At 42.3% G+C, this 26629-nt stretch overlaps 1 protein-coding gene across 6 annotated transcripts in view; it reads left to right on the forward strand.

Annotated features, from left to right (window-relative positions):
* Sh3d19 (SH3 domain containing 19) overlaps window positions 1-26629 on the forward strand; it is a 159568-nt gene that overhangs the window by 113275 nt on the left and 19664 nt on the right. For all 6 annotated transcript variants that reach the window (XM_034500245.2, XM_076932603.1, XM_076932604.1 and 3 more), the window contains 8 exons: window positions 800-842; window positions 3485-3623; window positions 3746-3899; window positions 4605-5594; window positions 15271-15378; window positions 19278-19390; window positions 23472-23533; window positions 24505-24769. In XM_034500245.2, the coding sequence (XP_034356136.1) occupies window positions 800-842; window positions 3485-3623; window positions 3746-3899; window positions 4605-5594; window positions 15271-15378; window positions 19278-19390; window positions 23472-23533; window positions 24505-24769 (1874 nt within the window). The remainder of the gene's footprint in view (window positions 1-799; window positions 843-3484; window positions 3624-3745; window positions 3900-4604; window positions 5595-15270; window positions 15379-19277; window positions 19391-23471; window positions 23534-24504; window positions 24770-26629) is intronic.

Below are 26629 nucleotides of genomic sequence, written 5' to 3' on the forward strand. Positions count from 1 at the left end.
ATCTCCAAAGGTGACATGATTTTCCTGTTGAATTGATTTGCCTTATAAATATAATTCAGGAAAAATTTAAGCCATGGAGCTTAAATTTGAGTCAGGTGAATAGACTCAGAATGCAGCCTGGAACTCACTATATAGACCAGGCTAGCACAGGGCTCACAGAGAGCTGCCTGCCTCTGCCTCAGCACTGGGACTAAAGATGTGCGACACCACACCTAGCTGCCATGGAGATTTTTGAGTTTGAGACTTAGGGGAAATTCTTGATTATGCCACACACAAAAAACTGTGTATTATAAATGTGATCATGAAAGAGTTTTGATTATATTTATTATTTAATAAAACTACTGGAAAGGTCAGAAAAATTAAAAAATAGGTAAAATTTCATTACTTCTACACATTTTACAATAGTAATAAAACTATTGTATTAGACTAGTCCTGTAGATGAAATTTATTTTTTCTCCCATTGTTACTTTATGTCCTAATCTCAGTGCTCCTACCACGTGGTTTCTGTCTAATAACTCTTTTCTTTGTTCAGTTTTAACGCTGTGATTTTCAGGAATATAGAGAATATTTTACACACTATTTGAAATCTATTATTTTCTTCTGCATTCAAATATATGATAATAATTAACTGTGCCATATTTAAAGATCATTCTGTTTTGTTTTTTAGCAGTATTAAAAGTTATATCTTCTATATGTGTCCTGTATAAATTAACTTCTTTCTAATTATATGCTGTATAGAAACTGAATCTTTTTTGAATCTACTTATATGGTGCTACACTAGTTTATTTTTTTCTCATAGCTTCTCGGACCTGTATTCAAAGTGAACTTCATCGGGATAGGAGGTATGGTTATACTTATAATTGAGGGTATACTCTGATAGTGTAAAGTATCATCAATTGGCAGATTATTTTACCTTCATAAGCAGTGCTGTGCTGAGTTCTGCCTCATCAGCACATCTCTGAATTCATATATGTGTTTGGGAAATGAAGGTTTTGCTTGAGCGGGATGACACAGACCTTAAAAGATTCTTTTGTATTTGCTGAATTCAGTGTTAAAGTAATTATTAATCAACTATTGCATGTAAAACTTTATTATAATGATGTATAGAGATGATTTTTCCTTATAAGTACTTAACAACTGTTGCCCAGATATATGGATGAGGGGCAGGGTGTATAATAATAGTAAAGAATAAGAGAAGAGACAGGCTGGATGGCTATACAGATGAATATATGGTAGAGGGTGAGTTCGAAAGAGCGTGATAAAGCCAAGTGGTGGTGGCACACACCTTTAAGCCCAGCTCTCGGGAGGCAGAGGCAGCTGGATCTCTGTGAGTTCAAGGCCAACCTGGTCTACAGAACAAGTTTCAGGACAGGCAGAGAAATCCTGTCTTAAAAAACTAATATAATGTATATATTGCATATATACATATATATGTATTATATGTGTACATATATATTAGAGAAAGAAAGACAAAGTGGTGAAAGAAAAGTAAATGGATGGATGGATGGATGGATGGGTGGATGGGTGGATGGGTGGGTGGATGGGTGGATGGGTGGGTGGGTGGGTGGATGGATAGATGGATGGGTGGGTGGATGGATGGATGGATGGATGGATGGACAAAGGTAGATAGACAAATAGAAGAGTGGACAGGTGGATAAAGGAATGGATCAAGCTTTGTGAGTCATCATTCCTGCTTTAAACTTTTCTAAAGTACAGTAGAGAATAATGAAGAGGGGCTGGAGAGATGGCTCAGTGTTTAAGAGCACTGAGGATCTGGGTTCAATTCCCAGCACCCATGTGGCAGCTCACAACTATCTGTAACTCCTGTTCCAGAGGCTCCACCACCCTAACACAGACATACATGCAGTCAAAACACCAGTGAACACAAATAAAAATAAATAATTAAAAAAAGAGAGAGAATAATGAAGAATAGGGACTGTTTGGGGCACTGGAGAGACTTGACAAGTCTCACTCAGTAGCCCAGGCTAGCCTGGAGCTTATTATGAAGTCCTTGTTTCAGTCCTCCTGCTTCAGCTTCTAAGTGCTGGGATTGCAGGTGTGAGCCACTTATCCCAGAAGAAAAAGGATTAGGCTGAGACAGAATGATGTTCAAATCCTGACCTCTGTACTTTCCTACCACACGGCCTTGGACAAGCCACCGCCCCTCCTTAGCTTCCATCCCCCTCTCTGTAAACTGGTGCTGGCCACACCCACCTCACAGCTTGTCACAGGCTTAATGTGTAATTCTGGTGCTCAGCAGTTACTGCCAACGCTTACTGAGTTACAAAAGGCTGTCAGTGGGGGTTTTAGGGAATGCGGTTCAAACTTAATTAGTGACAAGTTTACCATACTTCATAAGCTAGCAGGAGAATGTGTATATGTACACAATTTTGATAACAGCGTATTTTCTATTTTCATAGAGAAGACAAAACAAATATTATTCCTGTCTGTTAGATATGAAACCAAAGTTCAGAAAAGCTGACTAACTTACCCAGGGTCACATAGGTGGAGTTTGCTAGAAAAGCAAGTTGAAAATTAAACATAAAAATGTAGACTCAGAATCCAGATGTAGTGGTGGTCCTCTTTAATCCCAACACTCCAGAGTCAGAGGCAGGTAGCTCTCTGTGAGTTCGAGGCCAGCCTACTCTACATAGTGAGTTCCAGGGCAGCTGGAGCTACATATAAGACCCTGTCTTGAACAAACAAACAAACAAAAATGCAGACTCAGACTAAGAAAGGAAGGTTTTTCTGAGTCACTATGACGCAAATCTTCCAGATGAATCAAGTCATGTACAAAATACAAAACTGACTAGAGTGTGTATACACATACACACCAAATTCTCCGTGAACAAATACATTTAAAGCATTTTAAAGGTAGCTTCCCCAGCACTTGGGAGGCAGAGGCAGGCAGATTTCTGAGTTCGAAGCCAGCCTGGTCTACAGAATGATTTCCAGGACAGCCAGGGCTACACAGAGAAACCCTGTCTGGAAAACAAAACAAACAAACAAACAAAAAGGGTAGCTTCAAGTTGGGACAGAGATGGAGTGAGAACAGTGTTATTTGTCACATGGTGACGTCCATTCTGTATATACTTCCTCATCACAGAAAACCACACAAGTCCACTGGCCACTGTGTTTTTCTACTTTAAGCCACATATTTGCGCTATCTGCTAGCCAGCAGCAGAGCTATGGAATAAAGCTGAGAGGCCTTGATTAGCCCTGTCCTGTCAGCCACAGCAGAGTTAAGCACCCGGGGGCCCAATTCTCCAGCATTCAAGGTTCATGGAGGATGATGGTCATTCGCTCCCTTGAAACCTTCCTGGCGATTCTGTGCAGCCACCAGGACCACAAAGGCCATTCTGAGACCTTTAATGCTTTGATGCTTCTTTAAAAGAAGTGGTTGCCCCCGTGAGTCTCTTAAACACTGATACATGATGCTAACTTGTGTCCTACCTGAGAACCTTACTGAGGCTCCATCTTCCAGGCGCCCAGAGATCACCATCGTGGCAGCAGAGCCACTGAGGCCGGCCTCGTGGTTTCCAGGAGCTCCACCACCAGGACTGGGATTTCCCTCCACGCCTGTAGCAGGCCCTTGGAGGCCCCAAGACTTGGTTCCTGCTGAGGTGCGTAAACACCTGCATTTTCTTTCTTTCAAATTACATTCAAAGATTTTCACAGAGAGGCTGTAGGCACCTTGCCTGTTACTGCCCATAGACATACGAAATTTTCATTCTTTGCTTCCCAGCTCCCGCCCTCCTATGAACAAGTGATAAAAGAAATAAACCAAGTCCAGGTTAACTCCACAAATAACAATAATGCTGCTGCCACTCCAAGGAGGACTATTACTTCTGCAACGCAGACTGACTTTCCAGAAGAAATAGACAGCGATCCACCTCCAAGTAATGCAAGTACTCTGTCTTCCCTATTTCTGACCTAGTTCTAGGGCCGCAATCAGCCCGGCCTCCTGCCTTTAAAATAATTTGCAAGTCGTGCATAATTTATTGAATTTTGCTTCCTAGGCTTTGTGATCACTGGGTGCTTTCTTAATTTGGATGAGCAGTGATTGCTATAATAGATCTTTCTTGAGGGCTTTAACCCAGTCTCTCATCCATCTCACAAAAACACCCTCTGTTCAACTCGCAGTGTGCATTAGTGCAGGGCCCCTTTGTTTCTATTGAGAAGGATTTTCTCAGTAATAATAGATATAGAAAATAAACATTTCTCAATAAATAAAGGTATTTAGTAAGTTCATCTTGGTAAGATACCAAGGGTGACTATTCTCTGGGCTTCTTTAAAGTATTTCATATTCAGTCAACAGAGATGAGAGCGACTTGCCTTGGAAAGTAAACATTAAAGTTGTTGAGTTTTGACAACCAGGTTTGTGTGATGTCTAATGAGAGCCAGGAGTCTAATGGTATTTTAAAATATACAATGACTGCATTTTAAGTTGTACCGTCCTGTAAGCTGACTTCGAACAGTTCCTAGTGGAAACCAAATCTCTTGGTGGCCTATCTGTATATTTTTAAATCTGTATAGCTCCTGTTAAGTTTTTGCTTTTCAAATGCTAACACCGTAACTTTGCCCTGTTCCTTTGCTCCTGTCAGCACTACAGGCGCCTCTCAAGCCTCTCCAGCCCTCACCAGCAGCCTCAGCTGGTAATCTCCCCCCAGGTGTGGCACCTTTAATAGTCTTCGATATTTGTGAAGAGCAAAATTGTCCTGAAAACCCCAGTGCTACAAGATGTCCGGTGCCAAGACCAAGGTCAAAAGGCAACCTCAGACCAGTAGCTAGGGATGCTAACAGTAAAGAAAAAAACATCCCGAAAAGCCCAGTGACCCCCAGAGAAGACTGGCCACCCCAGTGTCTGCTGGACAGCACCTGTAATTTAGATAGCCAGGCAGTGATGAACATTATGAACACAGAACAAAGCCAAAATACCATTGTTTCCAGGATCAAGGCATTTGAGGGTCAGACAAACACAGAAATCCCAGGACTGCACAAGAAACCCGAGATTATTCCTCGAACGATTCCCCCGAAGCCTGCTGTTTCCTCAGGGAAACCCTTGGTGGCGCCCAAGCCAGCTGCTAACAGAGCTTCTGGAGAATGGGACTCGTGGGCCGAAAACAGGCTCAAGGTGACTGCCAGAGAAGGGCTCATCCCATACTCATCGCCACCAGAAGCCGGAATCATCCCAGTAACCAAACCTGAATTGCCAAAGAAACCAACTCCTGGCCTTACACGAAGCGTGAACCATGAGACTTCTGGAGGAAGATCCATGGTTGAGAGCCCTGATGCGGGGAAGAAAATCCCAACTCCTGCTCCCCGGCCTTTGCTGCCGAAGAAATCAGCCTCCCCAGATGCCCCGCCGTACCCTTCGGTTCCACCGAAACTAGTTTCTGTTCCTCCCCGACTCTCAGTAGCGTCACAAGCCAAAGCGTTCAGGTCACTTGGAGAAGGGCTGCCATCCAACCCCTCAGCTCCAGCTCCACAGAGCAAAGCCCTAGGGGACATCGACCTCATCAGCTTTGACGATGACGTATTGCCCACCGCGGGGTGCTCAGCTGAAGAACCCGTTAGTTGTGAGACGGTTCTAGGTGAGTAAAAGTTTGAAGTGGAAGGATCCTGAGCTCATAATGGTGTCTTTAGTTTCACTCGCTGTTTTGGTACTCAGTACGTATATATGTATAGAGGTATGTGCACATGTTTCAAGATGGTATAAACAAAAATAAGAGACATGGGATACATGCTTATAAAGACAGGAAAGGAAGAACACGGAGTGGATGGTGGAGACCAGTGAAAGAGATACTAGAATGTTGCCGCCCGAGCTGCCCCACACTTGGGGGCCAGAAATGTTGAGAATTGCACTACCCCACGTTTGGGGGCCAAAATGTCTCCGACCGTTCTGTCAGTGTTGGAACCCGCACTGCCAAAAAGCCTTGGGGGTTAAACTGTTAGAGCCTGCACTGCCCCAAGTTGCTCCAGTCTGCGGGTCAGGGTTCAGCAAGAGAGAGAATGAGGACGGACGTGAAGAATGGAGACCAGAGTGTGATTCAATCCCATTTATTCTTCAGTCTCTCTTCTTAGTCTAAGTCCCAAGTCTTGAGTTTCTAGTCCCTAGTTCCTAGTCCCTAGTGCCTCCAAGTTCCAAGTTTCTTCTTCCAAGTGCTGAGTGCCTAATACCTCTGCGTAATTCCAACTTCCAAGTTGTACTCCAAGTTGTACTGCCTAGAGCCAAGTGTCTTCTACCTAATGTCAAGTAATCTGTTGCTCCTCCAAGTTGTACTCTCTAACCTAATTCCTAGTTCCAAGTTATACTCTCTGAAGTGTCTGATTCTCTATTCCTCTCTTCTGTCTGCCTCTCGTCTTTTATAAGTCTCACTTCTAAGCCACGCCTCTAAGTCATGCCTTTAATCATGCCCTTGGGTCTTGTCTCTAAATCAGATCTCTAAGTCATGCCCGTAAGTCACACACCTTTAACTCTCACACACCCAAGGGAAAATCCTGAATATCTAAAGCAAGATGTTATCAGAGTGTGCTCAGCTGTTGTAGGCTATTGTAATCACGTCTCTTATCAGGGTATATGGCTCAAGATGGTTGAAAGGATGATAGCCGCCTTCTGTCGGCTCCCCACACTAGAACACATCGATTTTATTATAGCAGCCAGACATAAACAGACGGGGACTGGGGGCCAGTTTTTTTGCTGGCTTCCTGAATTAGCAGTTTGAAGTTCAGGCCTCACTTGAAAGGCTCTGGGAACACAGCTTTAGGAGGATGAAATGCAAGCTTCACAAATGGAGAATCATTTGCTGACCCCACAGGGGTCCTAGCTGAGAGCCAGGAGCCCAAGCAGGAATCCTGGAAAAGTGATGCCCAGAGCCAGGACACACATACTGCAAGATTCTTTCCCATAATCCTCACAGAATATCTTGGCAATGCAAATTTCTGTAACTAAAACTCAAAAATTGTAAGGGTACTGCCAAGATCAAGATAATTAAAATACCCAAAGGCGGAGAGAATGTTTTCTTCACACTGTTCAGATAGCAAATCTTATCTGTTGCTAACATAAAGTTTATCTTTGATCTGTCAAACCAAGCTGATCTGTGTTTCTATGGAAAAATTTCTTTTACTATTGTTTACTTATTTGGATGAAATTTGTGGGTATATAAACTTGATAGTATTTTCCAGATTTTAACTGTTATCTTAAAATATTAAGCATCCCTTAGAATGGTGCAGAATACACACAGTTTCAAAGCCAAAGTGTGGCTAAGCAAGATAGTTCAGCACTCGAGGCTGAGTTAGGAAAATCCCAAGTTTAAGGACAACCTGGGCTACATCTGAGACTTGTCTCAAAGAAACAAAAAATCTGAATACCATGTGTCTTGTACATGGTAGCAGACATATTTGTTAAATGTTTATTATGCACACAACATTATAGCTGGCTATAGAATATAAAGCAAAAAGATACATCTCTTATCCACAAAAGGCAGAAGGAGAGCATTAGGCTATATTGAGCTTCTGCTGATGGTCTGTACACTGTGATGGATGCTATTTTTATTTCAACTCAAACTAATTTGACTTAAGACAGCCCTCTGTGTGGCATCAATGGCCTCACATTGCAAATGAAGTAAACAGACTGAGAGACTATCAGTGCCTCATGTCATAAAACTGTTTTCCCAACCAAGGCTCTCAAGTGGTGTGTGTGTGAGTGTGTGTTTGTGTGTGTGTGTGTGTGTGTGTGTGTGTGTGTGTGAGTATGTGTGTTTGTGTATATGTGTGTGTGTTTGTGTATGTGTGTATGTGAATGTTTGTGTAAGTATGTGTGTTTGTGTATATGTTTGTGTGTGTTTGTGTGTGTGTATGTGTGGGCATGTGTTTGTGTGTGTGAGAGTGTATATGTATGTGTGGGTAGGTATGAGTATGTTTGTGTGATTATGTGTGAGCGTGTTTCAGTATGTGTGCATGTGTGTGTATTGAGTGTGTGTGTGTGTGTGTGTGTGTCTGTGTCTGTGTGCATGTCCACTTTGATTTGGCATCCTTGGGGGTCAAGCCCAAGGCTTCATTCATCATGCTACCAACTTATCTACATTCCCAGCCCCCAGATACAATCTTTTTATTTTAAGTCCTGTTTTTCAAATTGTTAGCTACCCAGCATTTTCAGGACTCCCTAAATAAAAAAAAACCTTATAGACTATTTTAAGGTGTTGCTAATGTCTTTTTATCTAAACCTTTTGATGTTTCAAGTTCCAGAGAAGGGCAGGATGGGAAAACGATATAAACCAAACAGAGGTTGTCTTTTTAGAACCTCCTAGGTTCTGTGGGGATGGAAACGTGGTTAAAAATGCTGAACATTTCTTCTATATTATAAAGCAGATCATGACAGACATCTTCAAAGAGGAAGCTGAATAGAAAGCACTTGACGTTGCTACAATGTCACACCTCGGCCTCACACTCGGCTTGGCTGCAGTGCCAAGCTCACACTCGGCCTTTTCTGCATCTTGATTTCTACCTCTTCATTGCCCAGCATTTATTTAATCATCAGGGTTCTCTCTTGGCAAGATGTATCATTTGTATGCCTGACTTTAACCATTGCTCTTGACTGTGGAGTCATAGGGAGCCCCGTGCTTATCTATTTGTAAACCTGCCCCCCTATATTTCGCACCTCACTTGGTGACAACCTCACACAGTCTTTCCTAGAGAGACAGAGAGGCTATCCCTGAGTCTTCTCGCTGTATCACAGAATATCTAGCTATTTGGATTATGAGTAGAGCCATCTCTCACAATTGCTGTGTGCCTTTTAGCACTTCCTTCAACTAGGCAGTACTTTTCTTATCTCACATAAAGCACCATAGTGATCCCCCTGGTGGGGGAGAGTACCGGGCCACTGTGATTGCATAGGAGAGCGCTGCCACCATTGCAGACTGGGAGGCAGTGATAACTTCACATCTGTTAAATCACCACTGCTTGCTTTACTTTGTGACCCATCCTCAGAACTGCCTCACTCCTCCCATTCCTATACACTGCCCCAGTTTCAGCCTTTGTTCTGGATTACTGCCGCCTCCTTCTAAGCTCTTTCAAGCCGTTCATCATCTCCTGAGCCACAGCCGCTCTAGGGATTTTCCCAGAGTGCACACTGGCACCGGCCTTATGACTCCATATGCTTGTTACCCTCCAGAGACCTTCAGAATCACCTCAGCCCTCAGTACTGATGGATTTTTTTGTTTGTTTTTTGACTGAGGATTCTGTGAGGTTTTCCTGGTATTTCGGTGGCATTGTCATTATAAGTAAATAAATGTGAACCCTTGCCTGAATGGTCCAGGCATCAGCCAGAACTAGGGGGAGAAACGCAGAAGAAAACTCAGAAGTCTGTCTTTGGGCCTCTTTATCTTCCCTCAAAAATAATGAGGAACTAATAAAGCATTCATAAAATGAAGTTGCCATATTAATCTCAGGAAATAGGGATCAGAAAATACTGACACTGTGGAAACATTGTAAAGATTAGGAGAATTATTAAAGGAAAACTCATAAAACAGACAATTTAATACTGGATTCATTTCATAGGTAGAATGCCTTCCAGGTTAATGTAATAAAGCCAAGAAGTATTAGCAATTCCACTTCTAACCCTTACAAATCATACCTAGTTGTCAAAAAAAAAAAAAAAAAAGCCAAATGCTTCTACTGTCAGCTCCATTACACAGACCGGATTAATGGTTTAGTGACCAATCTCTGCTATTAACAGAACTCTGGAGAGAGAAATGACAGAAAAGCAAGCTAGAGATGGGGAAACTAATTACATTGAAAAGCATATTATTACAGACAGCTAATGGAGGGAAGAAATCACCAGTGTTTTTATCAGCCCAGTAATGAAGGCCATGCCTTGGTATAAAGAAGCCTACTTGTTTGGCGACATGTGTAGAGTAATTGGTGTTGAAATGAGAAACCAGAAAGAAGACAGAGTGAACACGGCAAATGAGAATGCAGAAAAATGCCATTGACTTCCCTAGATTTGGACAGAGTGTTTGTCTTGTGATGCATGAGCAGTCTCTGATAGAATTATCTCCAGGAGGTGATTAACCACCTATAGACCACCAGATTCTGAGAACCTGATGCAGCCTGTGCATCTTAATCTCCTTTCAAAGGGTGTCCATTAATTCATCCATGAACAGTTTGAGGTACATCTTACAACATGTCAAGACCACTCCTGGGCTCTAGATGAAGACCTTGTTCTAAAGAACATTTGGAGATAATGCACCTATGTCTTAGTTACTGTTCTGTTGCTGTGACAAAACACTATGATCAAGGCAACTTACAGAAGAAGGAATTTATCTGGGTCTCATGGTTTTGGAGGGTTAGGGTCCATGACGATCATGGTGGCAGACAGGAAGGCAGGCAGCAGCCAGGCTTGGTGCTGGAGCAGATCATGGTGGCAGACAGGAAGGTAGGCAGCAGCCAGGCTTGGTGCTGGAGCAGTAGCTGAGAGCTCACATCTTAATCTGAAAGTAGGAGGCAGAGAGAGACACACATACTAGGAATGGCTCTTTTGAAACCTTAAAGCCTGCCCCAAGTGACACGCCTTCTTCAACAAGGCCACACCCCCAATCCTTCCCAAACAGTTGCACCAGCTGAGGATCAAATATTCAAACATAATGAACCTATGGCAGTCATTCTCATCTCCAGTCTATGCAGATTATGTACACCTACAAAGAATATTGGAAATAGGTTTCAATGGGCAGCTTAAATGAATTATGGTATGATGCAATACAGTGGAGTATCATGTAGTACCTAGACACCAAACAAACCTATTATTTCCTAGCCTCCATATATTTAATCATTTTTTAAAAGTGCAAGGTTCAGGGACTAGGGAGGTATCTTAGTTGGTAGAGTTTTTATCTAAGATACATAAAGCTCCGAGTTTAACCTACAGTACTGTGTAAACCTGATGTGGTGGCACATGCCTGTAATTCCAGCACTCAGTGAGGACCAGGAGGCTCAGAAGCTCAAGGTTATCCTCAGCTACTTAGTGAGCTTGATACATAAGATGTATCACTGTACATCAAACTATGTATCACTATGTATCACTGCCCAGGATACATAGACCCTGTCTCAAAATAATTCAAAAAGATGAAGAATGGTATTCCTGGTATTTTAGTTACTGATTGTGTTGTCTTAAGTGATGTATCTAGAAGGACTCTGAGAAGATGGATGGAAGGAGGCCTGGTTTTCATTTTGTGTTTAGTCATTTAAATTGTGTAAGTGCTACCTTTTTACTTGTTTCTCCTTTCTTACTTTTTCTTCTTTCTTCCAGTCAGGATTTTATCACTCTGTAGCTCAGTTTGCCATCAAACTTGCCATCCCCCTGCCTTTACCTCACAGCTTCTGGAATCATAATAGACCCCCGTGTCCATCCCAATCATTTTTTCTTTCCTTTTTTTAAGATTCTGTTTGCTTATTGTGTGTATGAGTAATATGTATGTATCTGCACTCCCCAAGGTCACCAAAGCAGTTTTTATTTTTATAGCTTATTTTTGTTGATTAATATTATTGTTGCCTTGGAAAAGCAATGAGATTTATTGACAACCTCTCTTCAGGATAATAGTCCAATCTATTGTTTCTTTGTATCTAATATCCCTACCTTTAAAACTATAGTCATTTTTGAAACCATTGAAAAAACATTCTTGGGGCAGGCGGGAAGGTTTTTCTTAATATATATATATTTCTTAATATATATATATATATATATATATATATATATATATATATATATTTGCCATCTATTTTTATCTATTTTTTCTTCCCCTCCCCTTTTTTTTGGTTTTAGTTTTGGTTTTTTGAAACAAGGTTTCTCTATGTATCCCTGGCTAGATTTGAACTCAGATATTTACCTGCCTCTGCCTCCAAAGTGTTGGGATTAAAGGCGTGTGCCACCACTGCCCAGTTTTGTTTTTTTGTTTTGTTTTCAATAATAAAATGAAAGTATTTTGGAGTTGAATACTCAAGATTTCCCCTGTTGTTGTCCCTGTATTTTGCTTTTGTTTCTAAAAAATAAAAGACAGGAAAGAAAGAAAGAAAGAAAGAAAAAAAGAAAGAAAGAAAGAAAGAGAGAGAGAGAGAGAGAAAGAAAGAGATTCTATAACATATACTCCCAGAAATATTTACTTCCAGTATTTTTTGTTCCTAGAGTAATTTTCTAAAAATAAGGCCCAGGAGCTGGGCAGTGATGGTGCACACCTTTAATCCCAGCACTTGGGAGGCAGAGGCAGAGGCAGGCGGATTTCTGAGTTCAAGGCTAGCCTGGTTTACAGAGTGAGTTCCAGGACAGCCAGGGCTACACAGAGAAACCCTGTGTCAAAAACCAAAAAAAAAAAAAGCCCAGGACCAAAGGTCACGAACTTTAGCCCTTTAAAAACATATACCAGTGATGTGGTGATGTGACCTTCTGGGCTGTGTCTGAGTCCACAAACACAAAGGGAGGTACCATGCTTGCTTTGTATGTTGCCCACATTCAGGGAAAAAGTCAACTTCAGCGGTTGAGGGCGTGGCTCATTTAGAGGGGATGTGACTGTCCTGACTGTCCTGCACAGGCCATGGGCTCCACCATCATGGAGATAAAGACCAAGCCTTTGATCCCCCTTCCTTCTCAGTGATTTGGAATGGTGCTGTTTGTCCTCTTTTGGTGTCACATGAATCTCAGCCCAACACAACATGCAGATGGCCTCAGTGACTCAGTAAGCACAGCTGGGGCCCCTCAGCACATGGGGCCTGCCAATCTGCAACAGTGTCACACTTTTTCACCAGGGCGTGCATAGCAGAATAATTACAGGTGACCGAGTCAGTTATTTAAAAGGAGTTAGTGACAGGAAAACTAAGAGGAAGAAAGAGGGTAGGAGTGGGCATCTGGGACGCTGAGAGCACTTTGCATATAAACTGTAGCATCTCTTCTTGTGTTTAATCCTTGAGCTTAAACCAAAGTGACTGACCCTCTGACAGGATTGTTGAGATATGCCTTCTAGAGAGTGCAGGGTTAGGGGCAGGGTTTCCTGTGGCTGGCCTCCCCTGCAAGCTGGATGTTCCTGTGCCAGCCTCTCAGTACCTCTTGACAAGCTTTTCTCTACCCACCACCCACCCCGAGCCATCACCCTGCACACGCCTACTCTGCATGTGAGAATGTATAGGTATCATAGTGTTGCAGAATTCAATTTCAGGCTCAACATTTTCTTCTCCCTCCAGCAAAGGTTGTTGGCCAAAATACTATACCAGTAACAAACATATTAGAGATGCCAGAGGCAGCAATTACAGAAGAAATACCACATGAAAGGTTGACTACACTGAACTTGATTAGCCTTGATTATTTTAACTAGTCCTTTTCCAGCAGAAACAGATCCCTGCGAGAGATACTGGAAAATGGGATGTAACCACTGAGGGGGTTGATGAGGGTTAAGGGTGGTTAGAAGGAAGGCCAAGCTTCTGCAGCACGTAGAGGGTAAGGAAGGCTGACAGTCCTAGGTTCCAGCAGGCCAAGGGGGCAGCACAGAGGCAGGGGAAGGAGAGATGAACAGAAAGGGAAGATGCTAGAGAACACACCATTTTCTTTTTACTATTCCGTTTATTTTCAGGTCTTCCATCTTTCTTCTTCTTTTTTTTCCTTTTAATTATTTTTGTGGGAAGAGAGGTCTGTGTCTGTGTGGTGCACACACTTGTGTGCATGCAGAGTCCAAAGGCTAATATCAAGTGTCTTCCTCTGCTGCTCTCCCCCTTTTTTCCTTAAATGGGGTATCTCACTGAAGCCAGCGCTCCCCCTTTCTTCTGTATTAGCTTGACAGCCAACCCCAAGGACCCTCTTGTCACTGCTTCCTCAGTACACAAAGCTTTTTGCATGAATTCTAGGAATTAAACGAGGTCCCCATGTTTGCATGACAAGCCTTTTTACCAACTGACCTATTTCCCAAGCTTTGGGTTCCCATTATTTAAAAGGAAATCTATAGGAGCTGGGGAGGTGGTCCAGTGGGTATGAGTGCTCGCTGCACAAACAGGAGGGCCTGGATTTGGATCCACAGCATCCAGAGAGAGAGTCCAAGTATGCGCCTGTGCATCTGCAATCCCAGCTTAAAATGGAGTAAAGATAGACCACTGGAGCTCACTGGCCAATCAGCCTAGCCAAAGAAGAGGCCAGCTTCAGATCTGATAAAATAGCCTGCCTCCAAGGGGTAAGAGTGATACAGCAGGTTACCAGGCATCCTCTTCTGACCCCTGTATCATGTAACGTGCACATGCATGTGAGCCAACACACACACACACAAGCATATTCCATGCTTACAAACATTTTTAAATGTTATTTATATGGGGGATGTGCCTCCATGTGTATTTATGTATCACCTATGTGCCTGGAATCAATGGATGCCAAAAAAGACAATGGATCTCCTGGATTGGAGTCACAGGCCTGATATGGATGCCAGAAACCAAACTCAGATTCTCTGCAAGAGCAACAAGTACTAACAAGTGCTAAGCCATCTCTCCAGGCCTACATGCAAACATTTTTATAGACATATTTCTAAACTAATGAAAACATTTTTTTACATTAAAGTTCATTTCTTTCTGTTTAAAAAAATGGGTTTATAGTTGTTTTGATTTAAAATGCTTACCCTAGGCATATCTGATTTACTTAAAATTAATGAAGATGGAGAAATGCTAAGTCGTGTATCTTTGCCCCAGAGTTAGCTATTTGAAGGGAGATGTTTTATTTTTGGAATAAAGCCCTTTTTACTTTCACTTTATGGAAGTGTAGAATCACTAAACTGAATCTGAGGCAGCTGGACCCTTCCCAGTGTCAGGTCATGTGAGGGGAGGAGGAGGCTGCTGGTGAGCCCGTGGGCGTGTATGGCAGCCTTGCACTGGGATGCGCAGAGGCGAGCCCTCCTAGGGGCCCAGGGAGTTGCTGTTTGGAAAGATTGCTTGTTGCAGTTGCCCCTCATTTGCAGGCAGACGTTTATGAAATGATTACACTCCCCTGAAAGCTAGCTTCTACATAATTCAGGATTGTCCTGGATCTCTCTCTCATAAGAGAGGAAGAAAGCCATGTAAATTATTTACGGGGCACTAAATTATTTTCTTTTATGAGCTCCAACTTTGTTTTTGTCTCTGCAAACTGAGATTTTGTTTATCCATGAATAGTTTTCCCTGGGGCATGAGAAATATGACTCTTAAATTATGAATGAGGCTTTTTTGTTTGAATCTGTGTTAACTAAAACATGCAAAATAAACTATGTTTTTCATTAGATCCCTTTCAGCTCCCCACAAAACCAGAAGCAACAAAAGAAAGAGCAGGGCAGCCGGCGCCCACCAGGAAGCCTACTGTAATAAGAATCCCAGCCAAACCAGGAAAATGTAAGCTCTTCTGTGTTCTAATTTACTCCTCCAAGAGCCTAGGAGAAATCTGAATTAACTTATCAATGTCTGCTTTGGAAATTACACATAACCTGCTGTTTGCTATTCACGGTCATGGACATCCTGGAGCAAGGTGTTCTTTCCCAATTCTTTGGAGAATTATCACCAAGAATGTGTGTTCTGTCTTTCTTTAAGGTTGATTTTAGCAAAGAGAGTAAGAGACTGTGAATCTGGGAACAATCATAGTATCCTGAATCAGTGCCTCTGGTAAAGATGGTAGGAAAGAGGTGAAGCGAATAGCAAATGAAGTTATATATGTGTGTCAGGGGTGTACTGTTCCAGTCAGCTCAGTCTTCGTATGTGTGAATTGTCCAAAGCTTTAGAAATATCTAACAATTATACTTCTTAGAATGACTAAATTGCAAAATAAATATCATCTTAAAATTTGTATAGCCCTAGATTTTTGTGTACATCCTTAGTTGATTCTTTTAAACATGCAGTAAATGAAATTTTATATCAGTTTTAATTGTACCTCAAAAATTTGATATGCAGGGCTGGGGATGTGACTCTGTTGGTAGACTGATTGCCTAGCATGCTGGAAGTCCTGGGTTCAGTTCCAGGAAGTGTATAAAACAGGGAGAGATGAAGGACACCTGTAATTTTAGCACTCAGAAAGTTATGGCTAGAGGATCAGGAGTTCAAGGTCACCCCTGGCTACACAGTAAGGGGTTTTTTTTTGTTTTTCAAGACAGGGTTTCTCTGTGTAGCCCTGGCTGTCCTGGAACTCACTCTGTAGACCAGGCTGGCCTGGAACTCAGAAATCCGCCTGCCTCTGCCTCCCAAGTGCTGGGATTAAAGGCATGTGCCACCACCGCCCGGCTACACAGTGAGTTTTAAGTCCAGTCTAAGCTACAAGAGACACTAAGAAAGAAAAGAAAATCTGTGAGTTCTGGAGCAGTTCCTGGCATTGCTGGGAATCATCACTCAGCTTTCCAGGGGCCTCTGGTTTCATTTATGCCTGCAGAGCTTTCGCCTGGCCCAGAGATGCCTTTGCTTTTGTCTGACAAGAGGTCCTGCTGATTCCTCCTAACACAGGCATGTGTCCAGGGCTGGAGTGCCCCAAGAGTGTATAGGAGAATACACTTGACCTTAGGGGACTGGCTTTTCTCTAAGACACCTTCAAGAAGCATCATAACGGTTTTAGTCTCTCAATGGTTTTGTTATTAATTGATAACACTCAGCCAGTAGCTGAGATTGAACAGAGTTGCTGTGAAAAATGAGGAGAAAAGCCAACACCTCAATTTCTGGCAAGTCTTGATTCTTTGAAGGTTATATGGTAGTGTTGATTAGGAAAATGGTGACATAATGGCTTTTGTTGGTGTAATATAGTAGAGAAAGGAGTAACATTGTAGCTCATGGGATGGCTCACCCATTTACTGTTATCTTGTAGCCATATTCTGGATTTTACAGGCATAGTAAAATACAAAGATCAATATTATAGAAACCTCATGTGGGTTCTTGTGAAGGCTGGAATCCAGTCCTCTCTCATGGTTTACATGAGTTATACCCTCAGTTCACAACTTCTGTTCTTAAATTTGCTCTAATGCCAGTGTCCCCAGGATCACCGCCAAGTCGATGAATCATTAGGACTCCTCTCAGGACTCAACAGTCATGGTTACGATTTTTTACTGTAAGAGTAAATGACACAGAATCCACCAAGGGGAAAGGCAAATGGGGTATAATGCAATAGAAACCAGAAATAAGCTTCCGGGAATTCTCTAGTGAGGTCACACCACACAGGACAGACTTCAGTCTCCCTGTAGTGAGTTAGGACAACACACAAAATGTTAACCGGGAACCTAGAGCTGCTTTGCCCGCCACTGTCCCTGAGGACTAGATACATGGTCACCAGAAAGACTCCGACAGGTTCTAAAGTTCCAGATGCCTGGAAGGAAAGTAACTGTTGAGCTGAGACAGAGTCTTCTGATTTGTTAGTTCTAAAGATGGTTAGTTGGTACCAACTAGCCAGGTACCAGGTACATGCTTTTAATCCTAGCACTCAGGAGACAGAAGCAGGTGAATCTCTTTGAGTTCAGGGCCTGGATCAGAGTTGAGTTCCAAAACAGCCAGAGTCGCTGGGGCCAACGTAAGTCAGTTCTCCAGAGGTCTGATAGTATAATTTGTAAATAATTTATTTTTTTAATGTGGGTTTTTCCAGCATGTGTGTCTCTGTACCACGTGCATGCAGTGCACAGGAAAAAGAACAAGAGTTCAGATAAGTTGGAGTTGGAGTGAGAGGCGGTTGTGAGCCTCCATGAGTGCTGTGAGCCTGGGTCCTCTGGAAGAGGAGCCAGTGCTCTTAGCCCTCCTCTAGCCCCCATTGATAGAGCTTTTAAACAATGCATAAATGCAGCAGAGGAAAGAGAACATGATTTCTGGTGTCTAAAGAATCTGGAATGGACAGGGAAGAAAAGAACAGCTTGTGTGCAAGGTCCTTTAGAGTCTTTGAACCTGCAGCTCCTTCCCCTGGAACCTAAGACATCCTCCCCAGGTTATAGCTGGTCCCCTGCATTCCTTCAGGCCCTTGCCAGATCCTTCACTGTCTATATTAAAATGGGAACTGTATATCTCTGAAGCCCATCATACCCATAACAGGTTCACCTTGTGCCCTTTCTGCAGGTAAGGGTCCAGCTGACTTCCTGCTCCAGTGAACTCTTAAATAACATGATTGTCTCCTTGTGAGGCTGAGAACCTGTCACAGTGGGAGGATGTCTCAGGAAGGTGACTGACTGACTTTGAGTGATTCTGTGTGTCCTCTCACAACAAGCACTTTAATCATTATTTTCCTAGTAGCAAGCTTGGGGGGCATTTCTTTTTTCCTTCGAGAATATTTTCCTGTCTGTGGGTAAAACAGGAACCTGACAGATCTTCTTCATGTTAGAAGTTTTTCACTGGAGCTAGAAAGTGCAAGTATTCATTTGAACAAATGAGAATTCCCATGTACTTTCAGTGGCTACACCAGACAGTGTAAAAGGTGGCTTTAGCCTCCTGCAATATGTCACAGTCTTCCCCTCAAGAAGTATCCCTGCACACAGATTTTAATTATCTGGCAATAATTAAATCTAATCATCTCTATCTTCTTTCTTTAAGTTGGGAATACTACTGAGCTACGTGTGTGATTTGGATATAAAAATATTGTTTCAGTAATTGAGGGTAATTATGGCCATTAACCTAAATTATCAGAAACATTTAATTATTTGTGAGTGGGGGAGGATTGGGTGCTCCTCCTGTTAAGGACCATGTCTTGCTGGAATGTACACAGGCTTTCAGTTCAAACAAACAAACCTGAGAGTTACTGACATTAGTAAATTAACCCAGCTCACTCAGAGCTTTCTGAATTCTGGTGTCTCTAGCATAGGAAGCATATTGTCTGTATGATATTCTCCAGCAGTAGTTTATCCGTGCTGGCCACTGTAGGAGCCTCTATCCCCCAGTGGCAACTGGCTGCTGGAAATGTGGCTAGCACAATTGAAGAGCAAACATTCTGACTGTATTTTACTGTAAGTAAGATTTAAACCGAAATTGCCACACATAGGAGCAGCTATGAGTAGACCAGACAGGTCTGGCACGGGGACGGTGATTTTGTTTGAAGTGCCTAAGTTAACAGCTGACTCATCATTCTTAGCGGGTGCTATCCCCTGTTATAGCATGTAGCATGGTATTAGCTCACTCACTTCTCAGGGGTCTGCTTAGGCTCTTTCTCATTACTGAACTGTCTGGTTCCAGGTGAGGATCTCTCCTGCCTGCCATTTTCCTTGGGAGCCCAAACATTCAGTTCGTTGTATGGAATCCTAGACCAGCCATTGCTGGTGACTTCTGTCTTCTGTCTTTCCCCCTAGGTTTACACGAGGAATCACAAAGCCCACCTCCTCTCCCTGCTGAAAAGCCGGTTGGAAATACTTACAGTGCAGTGTCTGGAAGACTCAGTAACTCTGACAGAACTAGGAACCCAGTAAGTGATACTTTGGGGTTGTTAGGCCTAAGACAGATTTCCGAACCACTTCTGAGTGTTCAGTTGCTGTTTAAATTATCTTACCATTGGCTAGATTTTTAAGAAATATCTTATTAGAACCCATTTGTTAAACCTCATGTGCTTACTTAGTGTTATATTCACTATTTTACAAGTCCCTATAGAAGGATTGGATTCATTCATTGTACTTCATTATAAAATAATTTCTCCTGTGCCAATATAATGGCATTGTCTTTTATATGATACCATAATAATAATGAGGAAGTTATTATAACTTCCCCCAAAACTTTAATATTTGGAGAAATGGATTAGTCAATTTGTCGGATTTTGTTTAAAACATTCAAATCTATTTTTATTTTAAAAAATAATTTAAAATAACTAAGAATTTTTTATTTTGAAATTTAAGAAAAACTTTTAATTGAAATAAAATACTTTCCTATGCATTTGTTAGCATACCTAGGACCTTTTATATATGGATTTTATATTTCAACCTTAATGCTTACTATTCCCATGTGCATTTTTAAAAATTCCATCCTGGTGGGCGATCTTTATGGCTTGTTTCAAGAGAAATCAATTCTTAAAGTCTTTAAACCAATTCAGTTCAATTTTTGTAATAGCCTCGCCCTGTGCATTAACTGTGCTCATCATACGGCAAACCCATCTGATCATTTGTGAAGAGAAATTTCTTTGAAAAAGACATTAAATTAAATTAGCCAATACTAAGTTAATGAGATTCTTCTGTAGAATGAATTAAAATTTAGTGATCATTTGTATCTTCAAAGTACTTGATAATAAATTTTTATTAAAACTGGGCAAAGAAAGCCCAAAAGCAGATCATGGGGCCCCTGCCGTACTGTGATCGCAAACTCGCATGGAGGAGTGTAGGTGTTGAGACCTGCAAAGGCTCCTGAAGGAAGCTGTGCTGAGCAGGCGCACACTCTCCAGTGAGAGCTGTGCCAGGTTCTGTGGTTGACCACGCTATGGAAACACCGGGATTGTCACCTGCGGTGTCACGCAGTCCATGAGTGACACCTACATGTAAAAGAAAACAGTTTTGATAAACTAAGCTACCCAGAGAGCTCCATAGCTACATCCCAGCCTCACGTGAGCAGGAAGAAATCCTGCCCTGTACCCATCACAGGGAGTCAGGGCCTCCTGTATGCTCATCCATGCAGACCGCAATAGACACAATGAGTCTGAAGGAAAGGGCACGAGGAAACAGATTATAAGCTCTGTGGTTTGTGTGTGATTCCTAGAGACTAACGTCAAACACATGTCTAAAAGTTTTGTTTTGAGAACTGAATTACTGAATTTATTTAGACTAGAGGCCATGAGGTCTAGCAGTGAGAGGGAAGCCCAGTGTTGCAGACGGAGGATACACAGGCTTTCCCAACTGTCTTTTTCACTGGACAAAACTCACCTACTGCTTCTCCTGCCCAGAGAGAGTGCCAGGGACCTTTTCATCAGCCCTGGGGGCTACAGTTGCCAAACCTCACTTCCATTACTTAAGTGACAGGCTTACCCATGATACACACCCTGGATATTGTGACAATCACCTGTCACCCTAGTACTTGGAGAAGCTGAGACAGGAGGACCATGAGTTCCACTCTTATCCATGCTATACCTCAAGGTCTCCTCTCAAAAAGAAATTGGGGGGGGAGGTTCCAAAATTACAGTCTGATTCTAGTGCAGCTGATGCAAATAGAAATGCTATGATCAGAAAAAGACCTCTGCCGGGAACGTGGCCAGCATCTCAGACACCAGAACTCCAGGATCTCAAAACTAGGAAAAAACTAGGATACAGAAAGGCTTCACAGTGTGTGTGGAATGCTAAAGAGAAAGAAACCCTCGTCAGTAATCTCCGAGGACTGTTGGCAGAACCTGGGCACCAACCCAAACTGAGCAAACACTAAGACAACTGCAGCAATAGGGGCCACTTTGTCACCATTGGAGGTGTCACGTATGGCAGTGTCTTCCAGGATATGCCTTTCTTGTTCCAACTTAAAAGTTTGTCGAAAGTGAGAGATCAGAAAGATATTTTAAATATCCGACAAAACTACACGGTTGTAGTTCAGTTGTAGTAAAGCCTTGTTGAAAACAAAGAAGATGAGCCTCTGCCCAGAAAGCCTCAGCTAATATGTGTTGTACACCATAAGATATATACAAATATGCAAGATATATATGCAAATCAGAGTTCTACATTAATATTCCCACTGAAATTTCCCTTAATTATTAAGGCATAACCCACAACTAATTTTGAGGAAAATCAATAAAAAAGTTCTCCTTGCCTGCTAAAGTTTGTTTGCTTTAATTTTAAAGGTGGCCAAGGAAAGACATGCATTTTATCAGAGCAATATTGTCAGGAAGAATTACAGGCAGCCACGTGTTTATAAGGCATGGGTTATATTCTGGAATATTGCAGGGTTTATGAGCTGGCTGCTTGCTTCACTACATTAACTGAACTCATTAGTGAAACCAAGTTTTAAGGGCAAGCTTAATTTGTTTTTTAAAAAATGAGGTTTTTAAGACATCGAAACGTGTTTAAATTATCATAGTTATTGGCAATTAATCACTTGGTATTTAAGAAAATGTTATAAATAGCATGAATTTTAAAATTGTGAAAAGAAGTCTTAACTCATTTGTTATGAGGATGAAACAGTTTGGAGTTGTTCAAAGATCCCTAAGCACTATCTAAGTAACTGTTAATGCAGAGTAATTTTAGAGGGCTAGAAAATTTTTCCCTGTAAAGTCTTAGAGACAGTATTTCCTGGGTGTGTGCTGGGGTCTTAATGACTGGAAAAGGGAAAGTTGGTCTTGGGAGTAAATACTTTCAAGATTTCAACTGGAAAAAAAAAAAAAGAAAGAAAGAAAGAAAGAAAGAAAAATTTAGTTAGGACTTTACCAAAAGAAAAGAACAAAAAGGCCTGCTTGGTCTTTGAGATTTTTCTGTTTCTCACTCAACAGAGGAATGATTTCCCAGTCCTTGGACTAGGAAAACCTATGAAACGGACCAGCTGAGCCCCACCCCCAGGAAATCTCTCCATCAACCCCTCCCCCTCCAAATCCTCTTGTCCATCATTAGGCTGCAGAGCCCTGATCGCCTGTTCTGTACTCACACACTCCCCACAAAGGCCTCGGCCACCCATGCAACTGTCTGCAGTCTGGAGAAATCCCACCATCCCATCTCTCCTTCCCTTTTGTCTCTCCTCACGTGTCTTCCTTTGAGTTCTTTTTAATGTCTTCAACTTCTCTAGTTCAGAACCCACTGCTTGTTTTGAAGCTATCCAGCAAGGAGATGAGATCTGCTCTAAAACAAAGCAGCCATCCACTGCACTCTCTGTGGTTTAAACTCATGACTGTTTGTTTTCTTCCATAATCGAGATGAAGAAATGTCATATATTAAAATTGAAGCAAACAAACTGGCAGGAAAGAAGAAAATCACCATCTAGGGCACCCAACCCCCTCTTCTGTCTTCTGAGGGCACCAGGCACACATGTTGGCACAGACATACATGTAGGCAAAACAGTCATACACATAAAAAAGCCTTTTTTAAAATACTGCTTTATGACTAGACACAGTAGACCATGCCTATAATCCCAACACTCTAGACACAGAGGCAGGTGAATCTCTCCGAGTTCAATGCCAGCCTGGTCTACATAGTTCTAAGCCAGCAAGGGTGTATATGTATATGATGTATATGTGTATATGTATTGTGTAATGTGTATGTATATGTATCATACTGAAAGTCCTTCTCAGCTAATCTCCCTAACTTCACAGTTTCTACTTGAAGAATCACCCAAAAAGCTGACCCCCCACTTCCTCTTACAAACTCTTGTTTTGCCAGGCGGTGGTGGTGCACGCCTTTAATCCCAGCACTTGAGAGGCAGAGGCAGGCAGATTTCTGAGTTTGAGGCCAGCCTGGTCTACAGAGTGAGTTCCAGGACAGCCAGGACTACACAGAGAAACCCTGTCTCAAAAAACCAAAACAAACAAACAAACAAACAAAAACAAACCTCTTGTTTTGGGTTAGTCTCAACTAAAAAGCTTTCTGTGACATTTGTAGGAACTGGAGCAAGCCAGTGAATCAGGAGGCTTGATACAAGGACCCCCCAGGTTGCCACCAAGGTAGGTATAATGTGGGAAGTTGGAGGGATGCTGTGGAGAACTGGCTCTTGTCCACTGTCTTCTGTATGCAGGACTGTGGGCCTTAGATCTTGCCTTGGAGTGAGGCTGCCAGCCCAAAGTCTGCTTGTGACAGCAGGTTATGGGACTCTCTGATCTTTTCTTCTTTTAACAAGATCCAAAAACCTACAGAGCACAAACATGAGTGAGTCTTTGATACTTTTTCCAAATAAATACAACAGCTTTCCAAACTAAAACAGTTCCTCTGGCGGAGCCTTGCTCATAAACACCCTTCTATTAGGAAAGGCAGGCCTGCTTCTCAGCAGCTCTGAAGGGAACTCAGAGCTGGTTTAGCCCCAGAGCTCTAGAGGTATTTGGACAAAGGCTGCCACACTTTCAGAAGGTATCACCATGTTGAAGTTTATTTCCATTTAGAGATTAGGAAAAAGGTTTCCAAACCAGTAACTGTCCTATTCCGTTTTTAGGACTTTATGCTAATCCAAATTAAGAGTTTTAATAGTAACGCATAATGTGACCATTAGGGGATTTTGATGTTCCTTTTCCAATTATGCAAACAACCCAAGCACATACACCTGATATCATCTCCTGTCTAAGCTTTTGTCTCAGACTGTGGGAGATAGTACTTTAGCTTCCTGCAACAGTCAGTGGGTTTAGGAGCAGTTGGGGCATTGGCGTGTTCATGACAGTAAATGCCTGTTTGTCTTGAGCTAATGAATCTCCAGTGCAAGCTAAGAGGAAGCCGGAACTTGGTACCATACCATTTCCTCTGATACAATGTTTAATGCAATAGTCATTTGCTCAAAAATAGCAAACCCTGCAGGTTTCAGTAAACTGTATCCCACTAGCAGAAAAGCTCTTCGTGCCTGTGCCAGGCTGTCTGTGTGTTTGCACGTGCGCGTGTGTGTGTGCGCGAGTGTGGGCATGCTGACTCATGGCTCCCCCTTGCCTTTCAGGCCTGTACATGGAAAAGTCATTCCAGTTTGGAGGCCTCCCCCCAAAGGGGCCCCTGAGAGACCACCACCCCCTAAACTTTCTGCAACCAAATCATCAAATAAAAATCTGCCTTTTAATCGATCCTCCTCTGATATGGATCTTCAGAAAAAACAAAGTCACTTGGTATCTGGACTCTCAAAAGCCAAGAGTCAAATCTTTAAAAACCAAGATCCGGTGCTACCCCCTCGTCCTAAACCAGGACACCCTCTCTACAGGAAGTACATGGTAAGCCTGGACTTTAAAAATATTGGTGCTTAAGGGTTTTGTGCTAGGATAAGAAAGACCTGTAGTTCTTTTTAAAGGGTGATAAAAGCAAGCGTGGGGTTGGACCCTGGCACAGAGGCTTTAGAGAAGTAGGCTGCCACAAGCCTCGGTTTTCCGGGGCTGGAGAGATGGCTCAGTAGTTTAAAGCACTTGTTCTTGCAGGTGCAGAGGACCCCAGTTTGATTTCTAGCAGCCATATAGCAGTTCACAACCACCCATAACACATGACACACTCACATACATGCGAGCAAAACACTCATACACATCAAACAAATGCATCTTTAAAAAAACAAAAGAACAACAAAAATCCCTGGGTTTTCAAGACAGAGTATTAGAAACACCCAGGAAGGGAAAGCAGGCAGATAGGAATGCTACCTCACTGACGCAGTAGCATCTACCATGGGAGTGGGTAACAAGTGCCTGGCTCATCTCCTGGTATGGTTTGTACTTGACAGCTGCTTTGCCCACTAAGTGAGTAGCATTTAAATGAAGTAGAAATTAAGCTTTTACTAAGATCAGTGGACTTTCTTACAGTTTTTTTTTCTTTTTGTAAGCATAATTCTCCCGCCCCATTTAGCTAAAAGTTCTTATCAGTAATTGAGATAGTTGACTGTTAATTTTGGTCTCTTTGGATGTTTTTTTACCAAATGACTTATGCCTGTGTTTCCCACGAGTGACAGGCAGAGATTATTTATGAGAATTAACTCATAAGTGGGCATGGAGAACTATTTCTATTTTTTTAAATAATTGTATGCCAGTACTGTGTTTAACAGTAGTTAGTAATTTAATCCTGCTCTATACTTCCATCAAGCCAGAAAGTGTTTTTTTACTTTAAGCTAATTCTGGTTTTGAGAAGAGAATAGACAGATAAAAACAGATAATATATTCATAGTCATTTAAATTACTGAATCTCATTGCCCCTCTCTCTCATTCTCTCTCTCTCTCCCACACCCCCCCCCCCCCAAGATGAAGTATAAACTAATGAAACTTTAACTAGCCCAACCCAAGGCATAGTCTCTGGGATAGACTACTTAATAAATGGTATGTATGAAGAACTAATTGTTAACTAGGCACTATTCAAAACTAGCCTTGTAGATTAGATACTTTTATTATCCTCATTATACAAATAAGGAGAATGAGACACGTTAGAGATTTAAGCCAGTTAGCAGTAAAACCAGGACATTAACACCGAACAGTCTGGCACGGAGCCCACAGTCCTCAGCATTTCACCATACCATGAATACAGGGTATTAGTGGTGTGTTCTCTGTTTGCTTTGGCCATCCTAGGCCAAAACTGTTCATTCAAGGGGGACCAGGTTCCACTTGGGGTTCTGTGTAATGTCAAACTGTTTAAGGAATTCAGTGATTAAAAATGATGGTCTGTTTAGAGTGATATGTCTCATTATAAAATACATCCTTGAATCCACTTCCTACCCCCATGGCTACACCACCACTAAATTACTACTAGGAACCTATGTGTCCTAGGAGCCCGGGGTGCTGTGGAGATGTGGGAGGAGTGACGATGCTGCTCAACCCAGATTCACAAAGCCACCTCCTTGTACTCTGTGTCGGTGTCTTGGGTTCTCCATGCTTTGAGTGTGTATTCCATAGAACTTCAGACACGTACTCCATCAGCCTCAGTCTACCAAGGCAGGGATAGAACCTTTTATCCCTGCGGATAAAAACCATCCTAAGGTCAGACCATTGACGCTGGGCTTCAAGCAGACAGACACTGGCTGCCAGGGAGACTACGAGGCATATGGAAGCCATCAGTAAAGCCCTACAGAGAGAGCTCCTAGAGAATGTGACGTCACACTCACC

This window comes from Arvicanthis niloticus, chromosome 4, assembly GCF_011762505.2.
Source record: "Arvicanthis niloticus isolate mArvNil1 chromosome 4, mArvNil1.pat.X, whole genome shotgun sequence".
NCBI classification, from domain to species: Eukaryota; Metazoa; Chordata; class Mammalia; order Rodentia; family Muridae; genus Arvicanthis; species Arvicanthis niloticus.